Below are 16,402 nucleotides of genomic sequence, written 5' to 3'. Positions count from 1 at the left end.
CCTCTCCCGGCCCTCCGCAGTCATGAAAGGAAGAAGTTGCTGGCCCGGCTGCTTACGGGGGTGGGGTGTGATGGAGTGTCGTCCAAGTCGGGAAGAAAACAGGCCCGCCAACTCCCGAACCGAGCGCCTTACACTGGACTTAGCTACCAGCCGATGCCGAACCGAAGCATTCCCCTCGATTGTACAGTGCTAGTGTAGTGAATATCCCCCACCACTCTTCCGCCCCGTACCGATGGGATTAAGCTAGACTGTTCCGAGAGGCTAGGAGTAGCTTTCGGCAGGATAGCGGAACATGCTCTAGAGTTGTTGCACTTGCCCGAGCTCAAGGTCCTAGTTAGTCTATGGGCTTACGGCTCGGTGGGCAAGAAGTGTCTTGATCCGTTCAACACTTTGGATCATCAAACGTTCATGTTGCCTATAAACACAACGATTCATTCCGTTCCATAGACACGAGTAATATCTAGAGAAAATCAAGCTTTACTGAGGCATAGGATCTCACACATACCTTTTTCAACAGAAAGTTTCCCTCATCTGACGCTTTCATCATGGTTATCGCAACCGACTTTGCAAAGCCTTTGGCGACCATCCCGGTCCCAGACGGAAAGAAAAATCTCAAAAATGCATCAGCCACGGCTCCCTTGAAGCCTCAGCCAGCGGGTCCCAACAGACTATTCTCTCAAGAAGGTGCAGTCTTTGGAGATTTCCGTGATGATCTCCTCCGCGATGGCTACGTCGTAGTCAAGGGCGCTATTCCCCGCGAGAGAGCAGATGCCTACGGCGAGGAAATGATGTCCTACCTTGAGAACTTGTAAGTGATCTATTTTTTCACACTTTCAAGCCTCTCAACCGAACCAGCACGCTGACAACTCAAATATAGCGCCGGCGGTCTCGGCTTCAACCGCAACGACCCCTCCACCGTCAAAGAATCCAACCTCCCGATCATCACCGAAAAGGGAATGTGCCTAGGCTACGGCGTCGCTCACGAGTCCTTCACCTGGGCCATCCGCCAAGAACCAGGCCTCGTCGACGCCTTTGAAAAAGTCTACGACACTCCCGACCTCATCGTCTCCTTTGACGCCGTCAACATGGCCTTCCCCAACCGGCCCGACGTCAAACCCAACAACCCCTGGCCGCACCAGGACCAGGACCCGGAGAAGCCAGGCTTCCGCTGCCTCCAGGGGCTCGTGAACCTCCTCCCGAACGGGGACCGCGACGGCGGGCTCATCGTCTGCAAGGGCGCGCACATGCTCTCGGAGGAGTTCCACGAGGCGTTCCGCGGGGAAGAGGATAAGATTTGGGCGTGGACGAAGGAGTGGTATGGGTTCACCGACAAGGGGATGCAGTGGCTCAAGGACCGCGGGTGCGAGTGGATCAAGGTCAACGCGGAACCTGGTGACTTGCTGTTGTGGGATAGCCGGACGCCGCATTATAATCTCAGCCCGGAAGGCACGTCGCCGCGGTTCTGCGTGTATACTTGTTACATGCCGGTCGCCGAGGCCACGCAGGAGGACTTGGTGCGGAAGAAGGGCGCGTTCGAGGAGTTGAAGAGCACGACGCACTGGCCTAATGCGATGCACGTTGGCGGCATTCCGGTGTTGAGGAATGGGGAGCCGTGTCCGTATAATACGGGCAAGCCGAGGAGTGTGCCGAAGCTTTCGGAGAGGGGGTTCAAGTTGACGGGTATTCCGTATATCCAGGGGGTTCCTATTGATGCTTTGGGAGAGTGAGGATGAGGTTTGTGAGGACTGGGCAGATGTCTGTGGAGGATTATGTTTTGGCTAAGCCATCAGATTGTTTGTCTTTAGTGTTTTGAGTGAACTGTCATCCGTTTAGTCTCAGTCAAGTTTTGAATACTCTTTGACTTTGCTCCCAGAAAGATTACTTTTCTATGTAATTTTACCACGAATTGATGAGAAAACTAGTATTACTAACTAACATTGTACATGTTCTCAACTAAAAAGCACTTTACTGGAATGAACGATCTTCTGTAGGCGAGAACAGCCTGTGGCCACATCGAGAACGACACCCGGGAGATTCTTTGAAAAGACCATTTTCCATCGACCACTGAATGAAGTCAAGATATACATATCTCTTAAGTTCTCGCCCACTCCGATTCTTTTTGCGACTTTCTTATACAGAAAAAGAAAGGATACGGCCGTGATAAGGAAAAACCTTCAGAACGATGTGATTCGAGGTGCCATTCACCGCGGTAAATAGAAAAAGAATGACCAAATTCAGATCTCACTTTCAATTCAAGTACTGCCGAAACACCGTACCTGGGACACAGATTACCTGCCTAATCAAACTTTATATCATTCACCATACATCTCGGATAGCCCCAACCATGTTTACGGAGTACTCTTGTTTCATCACTCAGAGGCGAGCTCAGGCCAAATCTTCTTCGTAGCCCACATCCTGATACGCGACCCGAACAGATACACAGGAACAGTAATGACTCCCAAAACACCAGCAATGACGGCGAAGATGTTCATGGCGCCCTGATATCCAATCAGATTGATCAACGGGACCGTGGAGTAGCTCAGGCCAAACGAGATGAAGCCGCGTCCTGCACATAGGACCAAGAGAAGCGGTCCCGCCTTGCTTGGAAAGCTGTCAATGGCGTAGGTGATGCCGACGAGGTTGGCTCCCAGGAAGGCAAAGTACCCAAGGTTGTAGGGGGCTACGATAGTCATCCAGTGCCAGCGGTCGGGGTGTGCGCCTGCCTGTCCGAAGAAGACGCAGGAGATGATGGCTGATAGAATGGGGACACTCAGGATGATTAGTCTGTACTCAGGCTGCGAAGACGAGTTAGCATCGGCTCGACATACATACCGGAGAACTTGCAGACGTTGCTTACCTGGAAGGTTCCGCTCTTCCAACTACTCATGGCCCGCACCAGCATGTCAGATCCGTAGCCGAGGAGAGGTACCAAGATGACACAGTCGAGGACTTGTACCAGCTGGACATATCCCAGCCAGTCGTATTTGAATGTGTACGGAGGCGCCATCAGGATCGTTGCAAAAGTTGAGGCTTGGTAGACGTAGATACCCAAGAAGGCGCCGTTGAGTAACAACATCCAGACGATGTTTGGTAGCAATAGTGATTGCATCGTCTCCTTGTAGAAGATGACTGTCTGTTTCCACTCGGGCTTGAAGTGGAAGATTCTTAGATTATGGCGCCAGGTTCGGGGTCCAAAGACTTCGGGTTGCAGAATATGGTTTTGTCGTGTCAGGACCTGGACAATCATCTCGTTGTCGCCGTTTTTGTTGACGTTGCCTTCGTCGTCTAACTTCAGATGGACAGCGCCCCCTATAGCGATATCGTATTAGTCTAAGCACGCACCAGTTGACTGGGGCCCCCAAGATACGGGCGGAACCTACTGTCGGCATCAACTGGTCGATCATACTTTGTTTCTACAGCAAAGAAGAAAGCCAGGACAAGGATAACGGCGTTGATGAATGTGATGATTAAGTACCACCACTTGAGTCCCATTGGAGGGACGATGTAAGCCGTCGCAACGAACATCGCCGCCGTCCCTGCAGTTTGAACACCAATGAACCAGGACAGCTTGGCGCTTCTTTCGTGGAGGAAGTGAATCTCTTCAATTATGAAGGGAGCGAGTGCCTCACTTTGACCAGCGGCGATGCTGTAAAAGTTGCGACCTGCGATATGGCTGCTCAAGGACGTCGAGAAGGCGCACCATAGACCTGACAAGACCAGCAGAACTAGTGACACGAGGAATACAGGCCGCCTGCCTATAGTCACGCAGAGCGGCATGGAGAAGAGGTTTCCTATCCCCATGAATAGCGTCGGGTATGTGAGAAGGTCCGTGGCTCGCGTGGCATCTTCGGGGGGATACTCCTTTAGTACGGAGGGGAACACGGCGCCGAGACCGGATGTGACAAGGACGGCGATGGCGGAGTATGAGCCGACAACAAAGATGATGAGGTACTTGTGCCATGTTGGAAGGTTGAGGGGGTCTGTCTCCCGCCATTAGCATTAGATGTGTCCTGCTTCGCAAATTTGGTTTTTGGGTACGGTACGAGATTTGGTAGCTTTACCTTTGGGGTCAGGGCTAGGAGTGGGAATTAGGACAACTGAACCGCCTTGAAGTAGCTGCACGGTCCCGTATGCCTGATCTTCCTGCGCAGTGACCTTTATTGCCGATCTCTCGATGGTGTCAACATGAGGCTCATCATCTTTGGTGCCAGGCATGGTCGGCAAACGAGGCAGAAATACTTCCAACAACTCAAAAGACGGTCGGCAATTTGGCGTGAGGCGAGCAAGAAAGTTGATAGGACGTTGAAAATTGTCGCAGCACAGACCTAAGCAGCAAACTCAAAGTCGTGATGCCGGCAAGGGCCCGTTGACGAGGTTCCATGCTTCTGACTATATACGAACTGATGTCTGAGCGGTTGTTGTCGCTTCTAGATCTCTTTGTGTTGACTGTCTATAGTCCTAATAGCCATTTTAATTGACTGTATTGAGTCTCATCAAGTTGCAGGAGTGTAGTGTGTCCTGTGGTCCAATCAAAGCTAGACCATTATCAGAGAATAGCTTCATTGGGCTGTCGGCTCGGCTCAGGCCCATCAACTCCCGATGGTCACGGTAGAAGCGTGCCTTAGACCAGTAGCATTCCTACCGATCACAGGGGCTAAGCCTACATGTACGGCTCCCCATGTTTGCTTGCATTGTAAACCCCATGGGGAAGATCTAGGAGTCTAACCGCTTCCAGAGTCTCATTGGCCGAGTAGACATCTCGTTGTGAAGAATTATGGCAAACACCCTCTGAGATAGGCTGAAATTCCCCATCTCCTACCTCCCCCACTATTCCGAGCTGATCATCGCGTCAACCGGAACGAGGGGCCGGTCGGCCTACGCAGTGTCCACCACCTAAACCACCCAAAGAAACTCCCGAAACGCTTCCGCGAGTCATTCGATCTCCTCGTTCTTTCTGGGCCGTGCCGTCTCTTCACGTTTCGGAAACGCCAAAGTACTCCTCATAACGACGCGCTTCGGCATCTCAACCTCCCCAGCCGAACCCTCATCTCCAGCTCCCGAACAACCCAGTCAGTCAGCAGCCAGTAAGCGTACCAGTCTAGCCAGGCCAGTGGAGAATACTCAGGTATCGGCTATGTGAGGAATTTCCACACACCTCACAGGCAACGCGCGGCAATGTCATCATATACGAACCCCGTACCCACTCCCGCGGCGGCTGCCGAGCCCTCGTCCGTCGTCGTCGAGTCTTCCGAGGGCACCTCGGTGGCGGCGGGCTCGGTAGCCAAGAGGCGACGTATTAACTTCGCCTGCAACTACTGCCGCAACCGGAAGACGCGCTGCGATGAGCAAAAGCCGTCGTGCCGGGCCTGCATCAACGCCGGCATCGAGTGCGTCACGACGGACCGGCGGAGGCCCGGCGTCGAGGTCCAGCGCCGGGAGACGAAGCGCCGACTGTCTCGGGCATCCAGCGCGTCCTTGACGCATTCGCTGACGGCCGTCGCGTCTCCACACTCACCTCGAGAAGAGCTTGAGAGCTCTGAGCTGCCGCCGCCGCCGCCGGCACTACCGTACACCCGCACCAAGACTTCACCGTCGATAGAGCTGCTCTACAGCCGTGACCGGACAGCGTCGGTAGCGGCTCCTAAGCTTGTCACGGTTCCCAAGGATGCTGCCGTCACCATCATACCGGAAGATGAGGAGCCTCCCGCCTGCCAGGCCCCGCCTAAGTATCAAGGAAAGTTACCTGTAGTACGCCCCAGCCGCGGGAACAACTCGGTCGAGATCCTCGGCGACTGGTTGGACCTTGCTGCGCGTCGGCTAGGGATTCAACAAAGGCGCGGGATGCCAACGCGCATAGACAGGCCGCCGGCTTACCGCATTCTGTCGTCTGAACCCTGCCCGTTTCCTCCCAAAGAAATTGCCCGCAAGCTTGCTGCCCGCTACCTCGAAGGTATCAATCTGGTCTATCCCCTCTTCACCCCAGACCGTCTCATGCGAGACATTGACACAGCCGTGGAACTCGGCCCAATAAACTTCGCAGAGGCACGAGGTTTAGCGGCCTTGGTGTCGGTCTACCTCGTCATGTCTATCGCGTTTGCTTCCGCGGCACTATCGGAACCAACACTGGATCCCGGGGACTATGTAATATACTGCAAAACTCTCATTGGCCACCTCGTCACCGTCAACGGCGTCGAGACTGTCAGATCCTTGGCGCTTCTTTCATTGTGTCTTCACTGCTATGATGAGTGCGCTGGGGCTTGGAACATTCTCACCACGGCGGTTTCTATTGCAACGTCGCTGGGCCTGCACAAACCTCGAACGTGCCGAGGCGGCAAAAACAACCGCCCTGACAAGAGGCCAGACTTTGCCAATGAGGAAGAGCGCAAGGCATTCTGGCTCGGCATCTTTTCCTTTGAAAAGTTCTTGGCGTTCGAGTTGGGTCGCCTTTCTTCAATAGAGGATGAGGAGTGCTACCCGCCTCATGTCGAGATGCCCACGGGCAACGGTACGTCGTCGAAGGATAAGGCGTTTGCTGTGACCGTCGACCTTGCGAGGATACTCAGCGAGATTGGAAGAAAGGCTGTCATCGTCAGCCGGAAGGAAGACGGACTCCGAGACGGTGCACTACAAGCTATCATAGCTGAAAAGGTTGAGACCACAGGGGAGGCACAGCTGCTCTTAACCAGATGGGGTGAATCAGTGCCCGATGAGCTAAGGTACGTTTGACCGTCCCTCGTGAATACCCATACGTGAATAGGTGAAGGTGGAGCTGACGATGTTCGACTCCAGACCGATATCAGACATCTTGATCGGCTCAAAACAGTGCCCCTTTGCATCATTCATATCGATGCATTATAATAATGCGTAAGTGAGCTTCTCGTCTCATTGCATCAGATACAGCTCACTCACACGACACATCACAGGCTCGTGATCCTCTCACGAAACAGTCTTCTAATCAGCGAAGAGGCAATCACGTCAGGCGCCAACTTGATTGCTAAAGGCAAACCGTGGGATTATATCATGCGGAATGGGCAAGGTCTCACCGCCAACGCCGCCCGGAAAGTTCTCAGGATAGTAGTCGAAGCGGTCGACTCCAAGTCAAATGCGATCCTACCGAATCTTCTTGCGCCACTCCATGCACTCACAACCCTAGCTGTCCATGTCGTAACGCACCCAGACTCTCGCATCTCAACCATGGACCTACACGTAAGCCGCTATTGCGCGAGCCTTTTCGCCCTCTTGACGTCACTGACATGCTCATAGCTCATTCAAACGGCCTCAGACTCCATGAGAGAGATATACACGAGGCTTCGGGGTGACGGCTTACTGGACATGCTGCTACAGAAGATCGACTCATTCCTTCACAAAGGGCTGCCGACGCCAGGATCGTCGAGTAACCGAACAACTACTACCGTACCAGCCATGACTCCAAGATCCATGCCAGACGCCAGCCCTTGGCAAAACGCTGGGGAGACACCGACGCCCAGATCGGTAGATGCTCAGTGGTCTGGCAGTGACGACAGCCGCCGCAGGGAATCAGGTGGCAATGTGCCTGGTTCAACAATGCCCTTTTATAACCAAGGAAACGGGTTTCCCAGCGGATCGGAGTTCGGATTCGACTCCTTTGGCGAGATGCCCATGGTTGGCGACGAATGGTCGCCTAGTCTGTCTGATGGGATCGGATGGGACTGGGCGTGCTTTTCTCATCTTCTAAACGACCAGTACCAGCCACAGTGAAACTCATTCGTGGGACCATCACCTAAAATCCCGTGTCAGCTTGCCACGACCGCACCGAATTTGCCTTAATCTCTGTCGAGACTCGATCCCTCTGTCGCTTCAAGGATTCAAGGAGACGCAAGGCTTGATGTCGCAACAGTATCTCAACATATTGCTGCTTAAGGTGATATGACAACATAATTAGAGACTCTCTAAATTCTTGCTGGGAGACACGAGTAAGACAACTAGATGGAAGATCCACCTTTGTTACGAGAGCCCGGAAGAGCTGGGAGCATGATTCCGCCAAGAACTTCGGAATCACCTCTGGTATCTCGGGGCCTATGAAGTCCAAGTATGAAATCCAAGAACGCTGCGTGGAGCGGACCAGCGTGAATGATGGCCGATTCGATTGATTAGAGGATGTTTTTTTTTTTTTTTGGAAATCATGACCTCTGGTGGAAACAAAGTGTAAGGATCGGTGACAAGTTACAGGAGGAGCTCATTGTGACTACGCGGCTATAACGAGACCAGTCAGGGCAGAGGCTTTAGAGGTTATCTCTGAGCAGTCCTCTTCGGAGCCATGTGAACATCTCCAATGAATCAAGAAGCCATCAGTGTTCTTGCGAATCATGAGTCGTTGATTGCTAATGGTCCATATTTTTGAAAGTGCCGAGTCGGCCCGCAGTTCCAACTTTATGCTTGAATAAATGCCTCGTATTCCGGCCACAGTGAATGGCTACTTCCATTACTTTAAGCTAGACCACCATCTCAGTGTGCATTCATGAGGCGTTTTATGTTGTATTTCTAGACCACCACACTGGTGCTGGGTCTCACTGGCGCCAAGAAAAGAACGGGATAGAATGCGTGCTGAGCCACCGGTAACGTACGTAGGACTCGGTGCATAATACTTGGCATATGACAACTCCTTAAATCACATTGGCTGCTACTATGTAAGCAGCCCTACGGGAACGAGAACGATAATTTGGTACAACGACCTGTAACAATCATGGCTGCGGAGAGCCTCATCTTCGTTTTCGTTTTCGTTGTCGAGTGGGTCCATGTCTGTGGCTCAGTAGTACTGCGCTGGTCGTGCAGTTCCACCTTGTGAATCAGCAAGAGCATCTGAACAGGGTGTCGTCGATCAGGTGAGAATTGAGAAACTAGCCAGTCACTTGTTCGCAATTTGGCATTATAGGATGGCTTGATATTCGAAATCGGTGAGAATGGTATAAAGCCATCGCTGCTTCCTGCCGATATGACATATAGACCTGGTTTCGAATTACCGATTAATCACAGTCCAAAGTTTACCGCAAACACTTCAGTCCCCTTTCGTCATTGAGAGCCATCTATAAAACTCAGTAAGACATGCATCTCTCTGTGCCAACCATCATTGGGGCTGCCTCCGTCGTTCAGGCTTTCCCCCACTTCGCCTACCCGAACACTCGCTTTGCTCTGCCGCCCAGCAAGGGACTGAAGGGGCTGAAAACGGGAAACGAATCATGGGGTACTTTGAAGCCAAATCACTTCATCTGGAGTCCACCGGGTCCTAATGATCGTGAGTCTCGTGATATGTCCCACGACTTTGAGGCCACAGCTGACCAGATGGAACATAGAACGAGCCCCGTGCCCGGTCATGAACACCCTTTCCAACCATGGCTTTGTTCCCCATGACGGCCGGAACATCACCAAGGACATCCTCATCAAGGCCCTCAACGATGCGCTGAACGTGCCCGAAGCGCCCGCCCTCAACATCTTCAACAATGCCCTCGTCGTCAATCCTATCCCCAATGCAACTGTAAGCTGTTACTGCTTCGCTTATCACCAAAGCTTCATGCCACTAGCCAAAAGCGCTTCGGGCTAATCTCATCATGGATAGTTCTTCGACTTGCAAATGCTACATGCCCATAACGTCATCGAGCACGATGGTAGTCTTTCTCGCAAAGATGCCATCTTCGACCCCACCAACGCTTTCGACGTAGGAACTTTCGACAACTTTGTGAGCTACTTTGGAGACGAGGAGGCGATTAATATCACGATGATCGCGAACGCCCGAGCTCGGCATGCTTTCGATATGAGTCTCATCAATCCGACTTTCTCGATCACCGATGCCCAGATCCCAGTCATTGTTGGCGAGAACGCATTCTTGCTGGCAATCTTTGGAGACCCGGACGTTGCTGTTGCTAACAGGACGTTTCTGGAGTACTTCTTCCGTATGTTTGATTAAGGCGGATTCTCTTCATCAAGGCAATAAAAGCTGATACCATCTAGGCAATGAGAGATTTCCCGTCGAGCTTGGCTGGTCCCCCAACGAAACACCTATCGACGCGCAACTCGGTCCCATCGTGCAGGATATCATCGCCCAAAGCCCTGCGGACGTGCCCCTGACATTTACGCCACAGAACGCAAGCCTGGAAAAGGCCAAATAGAGTATTCAGGCCGAAAGGCTTGGGCAAAAAAAAAAAAAAAAAAGAAAATGTACATTAGTTTGGCGATTGTTCGAAACCAAGCACGGCTCTTGGGTGGTTAATGTAACCGTTAACGTGCATCCCGTCGGTACAAGTGGATCATGGGAATCGAAAATTCTTCGCTGGTTCCGCTTTTTTCGATTAGGTAGAGCAGATTTTTCTTGAGAAGAACACAAGCCGTTAAAGTTGATGATGAGAACCGGATTCCAGTGTGTGCGTATCGTATCGCAATATTACTGAGATCCACGGGCAACTCTCATATACACGCTGGATCTGATCCACGATTTCGGACAGGTAGTCGTTACTTTCCTGTGCCACATTCACAGGGTCTTGAAGAGTCCCGGAAGCAGTTAGCAACCAAGATTGTATGCCGTCGATATAAATAGCTCCCACAACCGGAGATCCTCTTATTGACACAAGGATATCTTCATCTGTTGTCTAATCCAAAGAGGAAGGCCATGACGAGAACGGAGCCTGATTGGTGATTGTTCCCATTTATGGCTCCACTTCCCCAGACAACCCTTTGCGGGATCTAAGGCGGAATAAATGATAGATGTTATCCGCGATGGACCCAATTCTCCGCAGGCAAGAAGCTATCCTGGAGCTCTGAACTCGGATTCGTGGAGTTACTGAATCCCCTCAACTCCTACTTAAGCGTCCGGCAGAGAAGTTGGGGCGTAAATTCTTAAAGATGGCCTTCTACTGCCCAGTCAGTGCCTATATAATCTCGCCAAGGCTCGGACTTACACACTCCGATACCGGCGCACTTGCGAGAAGGGATTTTCACTTGACTCCATTGAAATTTAATAAAGGAATGTGTCATTCGAAAGAAGCGACCCCGCGAGGTGGGGAGAATTTTCATCTCTCCGGAAAAATGCTCGGCAGCTTGCAAGATGATCTGGGGAATTTTCATCAAGTATAATAATATGCTCATTCTGCCGTTCCCTTCCTAGCCTCTTCCAATCGTTGACCCCGTTCCCGCCGATTCGACCCATCTTTTGAGAGTGAGTGCTTGCGTACAGGCACCGCCATGTCGGACACAAGAGAAATCAAGGATAGCTCGCTGGGTGAGGCGCCGTCGAACACAGGCAAGGTTGTTGCCGCGGACAACGCGATTGCCCACGATGCCGTCTTTGGTGAGATTACGGAAGATGGCCCCAACTACCGCAGTGTTTGTAACTCCTTTTCGGTGATTTAAAAGTTATAGGAATTGACTGGCATTAGGTCGGATGGCTGGGTACTTCCGTCTTAATGATGAAAACTCAGATGGGTCTCGGCGTTCTATCCATCCCCTCTATCCTCGACACCATGGGGATAATTCCAGGAGTCATTCTTGTCTGCGTAATTAGCGGCATCACTACCTGGTCCGACTTCATTGTCGGTACTTTCAAGCTCCGCCATCCCGAAGTCTACGGCGTTGATGATGCAGGAGAGTTGATGTTTGGCTGGATTGGCCGTGAAATTTTCGGTGCCGGCTTTTGCCTCTGTGAGTGCTCTGTAACAGGCGATCAGTATCAACATCAATTCACTAATCTTTACTTCCATAGTCTTTACCTTCACCTCAGGCTCCGCTATGCTGAGTATCTCTATCGCTTTGAATGCTCTTTCTATGCACGCGACCTGTACCGCCGTCTTTGTCGCAGTTGCAGCGATTATTGGATTCGGCTTTTCTAGCATACGGACGCTCGGACGAATCAGTTGGCTGGCATGGGTTGGTGTTACGAGTATCATCGTTGCCGGTAAGTCTAGGCTCTTAGCCCCTACCTAAACCTGCAGCATCTAAAAGCTTCACTAGTTCTCACTGTGACCATTGCTGTTGGCCTACAGGATAGGCCTGCCGCAGCACCAAAAGATCTCCCTTGGAAGTCGGATTTCAAGCTCGTAGGCTCGCCCACTTTCACAGAGGCCATCGCTGCCATCTCTGCACTCGTTTTCTCGTACGCAGGCACGCCAGCGTTCTTCTCCATTGTAGCTGAGATGCGCGAGCCCAAGCATTATACCCGAGCTCTCATTCTCTGCCAATCTGTTGTCACGCTCGTCTACGTGGCTGTAGGTGCCGTTGTCTACTACTACTGTGGATCATACGTTTCTTCGCCCGCTCTCGGCTCTGCTGGGCCCAGCGTCAAAAAAGTCGCTTATGGACTCGGTCTTCCTGGTCTTATTGTCTCGGCCGCTGTCTTGCTCCATGTGAGTGTCTTGATTTCACAGAAGCTTGAATCTACGCTAACCACATTGTAGTTACCGAGCAAGCACGTATTCGTTCGAATTCTGAGAGGATCAAGGCACCTGACAGCTAACACCTTTACCCACTGGGCGACCTGGATTGGCTGTACCTTCACTGTGGCTTTGGTGGCCTATTTGGTTGCTAGCGGTATTCCCGTATTCAACAGCCTCATCTCTCTCATCGGTGCGCTTCTCGGCACACTGATCTGCTTCCAGCCGATGGGCTGCATGTGGTTCTACGACAACTGGACGAAAGGAAAACAGAACCCTACCATAAGATGGTACGCTATGTGTGTTTGGGCTGCTTTTGTTGTGGTTTCGGGAACGTTCTTGATGGTCGCTGGGACTTACAGTTCCATCATGGGAATTATCGATGACTACAACGGCCCAAACCGGTCCTCTGCTTGGTCATGCGCAGACAACTCGAACTCTGTATGATTTTATGGGTAAAGAATCCGAGCAATAATTAGCGGCATGTTATACCACCAGAAGAAACAGGTTGCATTTGATTCTACATATGTGTACTTTCACTGAAACTGCTCCACGGCGTTGAAGTGAGCTATGTGTTCTGCATAATCTCTTTATCTCGACTTCGGAAGTTAGTAGAAGAGAGATAGAGCCCCCGAGACCCACCAGTCGGCTTGGAATACCCCGGCCAGACGATGGAGCCTTCCGATCTCCGATCTCTGTTACTATCTATTTCTCCACTTCTCGGGAAGACTTTCTAGTTTGGATTTCCACGTTAGGGCAATAGTTACTGAGATTAATGTACCTGGTTGTCCAGAGTAGCTTCTGCTCTTGCGGGCTCAAGCGGGATAGACCACGGTAAATACCAAAGTCTACTTATGTATTTACAAGAGTAGGCAGGGTAAGGTGCATGCAAGGTAAAATTACAAAGTATCAAGCTTTTAGATAATCACAGAGATGAGGAGTTTAGGAACATGATCATGCGCTCACTCTAAACAGCAATCTTCTGCGTTAGGGACCAAACGGGTTGATGTAGTCTGGTGACCTGAGGCGGAAGCAGGCCTCGTGCTTGCTTAACATTTAAAGTCTCAGAGCATCGGCGTTGCAGGGCAGAAGAGATTCCGAAACCGTGGTGGCATCTGAGTTTTGTCAATCTTGGTACCTGGCATTGATAATGTCGTCGCATCGCGGAACGCGGGACCTGTCGGCCCCCGGGGAATGACTGTGAGTGCGGTGCAGTTCTCGCACGGTTGGAATCTATCCCGCCCTGAGATCGGGCAATCACACCTCCGAGTTGTCAGTTTTCTGAAAGTAGAAAGGTATTCGAACTGTCTCGAAATGATACTTTCCATCTAAGCGTGAGTTGTAAATGAGTATTTATGATGCCTCAGTAAGGCTGGGGGCATAGAAGGCAGAAACATGGGGATCTCAATATGATTCGCTCACGCGCCAGACACAGAACCAGAATGGCATGTCGCCCGTAGGGAGAGTGGGATGCCGTAATGGCTCGGCACACAAAGCCAGCTGACAGGATACGAGATCTGATGTGCAGGGCTAGAATCCTGGACACTTACTACATGTAGCTTTGGTGGCCCCCGAGCTCTCTATCAAGCCAAAGATCCAATGACTGCGAATCAAGCCAACCACCAAGATAAAGGACCGAATACATCGGCAATCCTTATCTACTGATAGACATGTCTATGAACTTATCCTCTGTATATGGTCTTCAATAGTAGTCTTCATAAATTAAGAGCAGTTGAAAGATCTGAATTCTGCCGGAAATGTAGCCTGTATTAATTAATTTGAGGTGTGTTTTGAGGTGACAAGATTCACTGTCCGCACTAAATTATGCAGCAGAACCCTGATGTTGGTCATGTAGTCGAAACTGCGGTGTAGTTCTCCCAGCTCTATAAATCACATGTATCCAAGAAACTAACATATGCCAAGTGAGTCTCCGGAAGCTTAGCTGCAACGCATGTACGCAGCAATCATCAGTAAACTTTTTAAGCCATTCTTTTAGTATCTATGTGAGCTGAAAAGGGGGGAAAAGTCACTATCGACTTGAAGTGTCTTATCTCTCTACCCGACAGAGACCTCGCTGACTGAAAGACTGTCGGCACATTAGTCGGATTGTGGGGTCAACAAAGCGTCCCGCGCCGCGCCGCACAGGGGTGGGATGCCGTGACGGGACTAGGCACTCCGAGACGCGAAGCGCCATTGAGCGTTATCGTGGTGGGTTTGCCCTGCCCGCGCGGGGGCCTCGGGGGCCGGGATGGTGCCGATCGCCCGTATAATATTCGCTCCAAGGACGGTCCTGAAGCCATCAGTTCCGAGCCTAGCCCTTCTGTGAGAGTTCTGTCAAACGAATGGTCTCTGCTTCCTCTGGCAGAACATGTCTTTATTCAGTTAGGTTACGAGCACCAACCCCTGGCTTATCCCAGCCCTCAGGACCCTCACTCGACCACCCCTTATTCCCGCCCTCTGCCCAACAGTCATCGACCGACTTCAAAACACTCCTTTTTCCCCCGTTGTACGACCTCTGTGACGTGCACGGGCCACAATCTGACCACCTTTGGAACGTCTCTGTGTGGACAAGTCAGACTAGGGCAACCTGGTGATCCCCGAAACTCTCGATCAGATTTGGGTTGGTTTGTACCAGTAAGAGCTACTCGCAAAGTTCATCTGGCAAACATACAACAATTCCAAGCCCGAAAAAACACGGCAAAAGTCGATGAGCGCTCTCCAGAGTTCCTCCGTGTCATGACGGCAATGGACCAAGATCCCGACCATGAGCCGGCGATCCGGAGTCTTGGCGGCCTGGATGTCATCGATTCCAATGGGGACCTCTACCTCTTTGTAGGAGAAGACGTTGAAGAAAAGCCCAAAAACTACTTTGTGTGCTCCAAAGCGCTCGCGAGAACCTCAACTGTCTTTCGAAAAATGCTCTATGGCGGCTTCGCTGAGTCGCGACCACATCATATGGATGGTGCCCCGCGAGATTGGACTGTGGAACTCCCCGATGACCGGCAAGAGGCTTTGGAAATGCTACTCAATATCTCGCATGGGCGTTTTGAGAACGTTCCCGAACAACTGGAACTCACACGTCTCTATCAGTTTCTTGTGGTCACTGAGAAATATGACGCGACTAGCATCACGCGGCCATGGGCCCGCGGATGGATGGAGGCAGTCAAGACGAGTATGCAGAATCCGCTGCTTCTGGGTGTTGCCTATGAACTCGGAGACGCCCAAATGTTCAATAACATGGCGATGAAGATTGCTACTGAGTGTTTAGTTGACGACGATGGAGACTTGGTGTTCGGTTATAGCGGAGCGAACCGTGAAACTTACTCATACAAGCTTTGCCACATCGAATATCTTTTTCCATCTGGCTTTGTCGGTACGTATTCCGATAAGTTCCTGGTTTTGAGAGACTCCGTAATGAAAACGACTAACTCATGGCCCAGATGATGCTACAACAATACGCAAGACTCTCCTCACCACTATGCTGGAACCCTACGCCAGCCTCTACATGACGCTCAAACACGGAGACCGATGCATGTCATCGCCCCAAGATCCCACAAGTGGCAAACGGTGTGACAGCATTCTACTAGGGTCTCTCATCCGGTCCTTCGCAGCGCAGACAATCGATCTCACAGCCCCGGATCCCGTCGCAGCATACCGCGGGAGCGCCTCGGCGCTTCAGTCAGTTCTGCTCAAGCTCGAGCTGTTCACGGTTCACTCGGGCTTCTCGCATCCGTCGTCTACATCATTCAGCTTCGGGCAGACGACACATCCACGGTTCGGCTTCACCTTGAGCGCTTGCGAGCATGTCTTGCAGTCCGGGCTGCGGGAGGGTGTGGAAAGGTCGTTGATGCTCAGGGGGGATATGAGCTTTGTCCAGCCAAAGCACAAGGAATATTTGCAAAAGCAGGCACAAATGACGGGTCTTTCTAAGCAGCATTAATAATATTTGTGACCAACCCACCTTCAGCATGAGCTGTTTTGGGAGTCTTGTGGCGGCCCCTCGCTTG

The 16,402-nt window shown here is 51.5% G+C and overlaps 6 protein-coding genes across 6 annotated transcripts; 5 read left to right on the top strand and 1 right to left on the bottom strand.

The window, feature by feature from the left end:
• Positions 1–545: 545 nt before the first annotated feature.
• On the top strand, positions 546–1,727 carry CPAR01_12775 (uncharacterized protein; the record flags this gene model as incomplete). Its single annotated transcript, XM_060497030.1, has 2 exons — positions 546–808; positions 878–1,727. The coding sequence occupies 2 exons, from the start codon at positions 546–548 to the stop codon at positions 1,725–1,727; spliced, it is 1,113 nt and encodes a 370-aa protein (XP_060344563.1).
• Positions 1,728–2,369: 642 nt separating this feature from the next.
• On the bottom strand, positions 2,370–4,215 carry CPAR01_12774 (major facilitator superfamily transporter; the record flags this gene model as incomplete). The annotated part of the gene is made up of 4 exons (XM_060497029.1): positions 2,370–2,795; positions 2,858–3,309; positions 3,381–3,980; positions 4,062–4,215. The coding sequence occupies 4 exons, from the start codon at positions 4,213–4,215 to the stop codon at positions 2,370–2,372; spliced, it is 1,632 nt and encodes a 543-aa protein (XP_060344562.1).
• Positions 4,216–5,175: 960 nt separating this feature from the next.
• On the top strand, positions 5,176–7,737 carry CPAR01_12773 (fungal specific transcription factor domain-containing protein; the record flags this gene model as incomplete). The annotated part of the gene is made up of 4 exons (XM_060497028.1): positions 5,176–6,716; positions 6,790–6,864; positions 6,924–7,206; positions 7,264–7,737. The coding sequence occupies 4 exons, from the start codon at positions 5,176–5,178 to the stop codon at positions 7,735–7,737; spliced, it is 2,373 nt and encodes a 790-aa protein (XP_060344561.1).
• A 1,344-nt stretch (positions 7,738–9,081) lies between these two features.
• On the top strand, positions 9,082–10,142 carry CPAR01_12772 (uncharacterized protein; the record flags this gene model as incomplete). Its single annotated transcript, XM_060497027.1, has 4 exons — positions 9,082–9,271; positions 9,330–9,511; positions 9,593–9,926; positions 9,985–10,142. The coding sequence occupies 4 exons, from the start codon at positions 9,082–9,084 to the stop codon at positions 10,140–10,142; spliced, it is 864 nt and encodes a 287-aa protein (XP_060344560.1).
• Positions 10,143–11,211: 1,069 nt separating this feature from the next.
• Positions 11,212–12,842, top strand: CPAR01_12771 (transmembrane amino acid transporter; the record flags this gene model as incomplete). The annotated part of the gene is made up of 5 exons (XM_060497026.1): positions 11,212–11,352; positions 11,406–11,667; positions 11,729–11,920; positions 11,977–12,368; positions 12,420–12,842. 5 exons carry the CDS (start codon positions 11,212–11,214, stop codon positions 12,840–12,842), a joined length of 1,410 nt encoding a protein of 469 aa, XP_060344559.1.
• A 2,298-nt stretch (positions 12,843–15,140) lies between these two features.
• On the top strand, positions 15,141–16,335 carry CPAR01_12770 (uncharacterized protein; the record flags this gene model as incomplete). The annotated part of the gene is made up of 2 exons (XM_060497025.1): positions 15,141–15,768; positions 15,836–16,335. The coding sequence occupies 2 exons, from the start codon at positions 15,141–15,143 to the stop codon at positions 16,333–16,335; spliced, it is 1,128 nt and encodes a 375-aa protein (XP_060344558.1).
• Positions 16,336–16,402: the final 67 nt, after the last annotated feature.

Source organism: Colletotrichum paranaense (genome assembly GCF_030867605.1).
Source record: "Colletotrichum paranaense strain IMI 384185 chromosome Unknown Scaffold_11.1, whole genome shotgun sequence".
NCBI classification, from domain to species: domain Eukaryota; kingdom Fungi; phylum Ascomycota; class Sordariomycetes; order Glomerellales; family Glomerellaceae; genus Colletotrichum; species Colletotrichum paranaense.
This window is presented reverse-complemented; position numbering and strand designations above follow the sequence as displayed.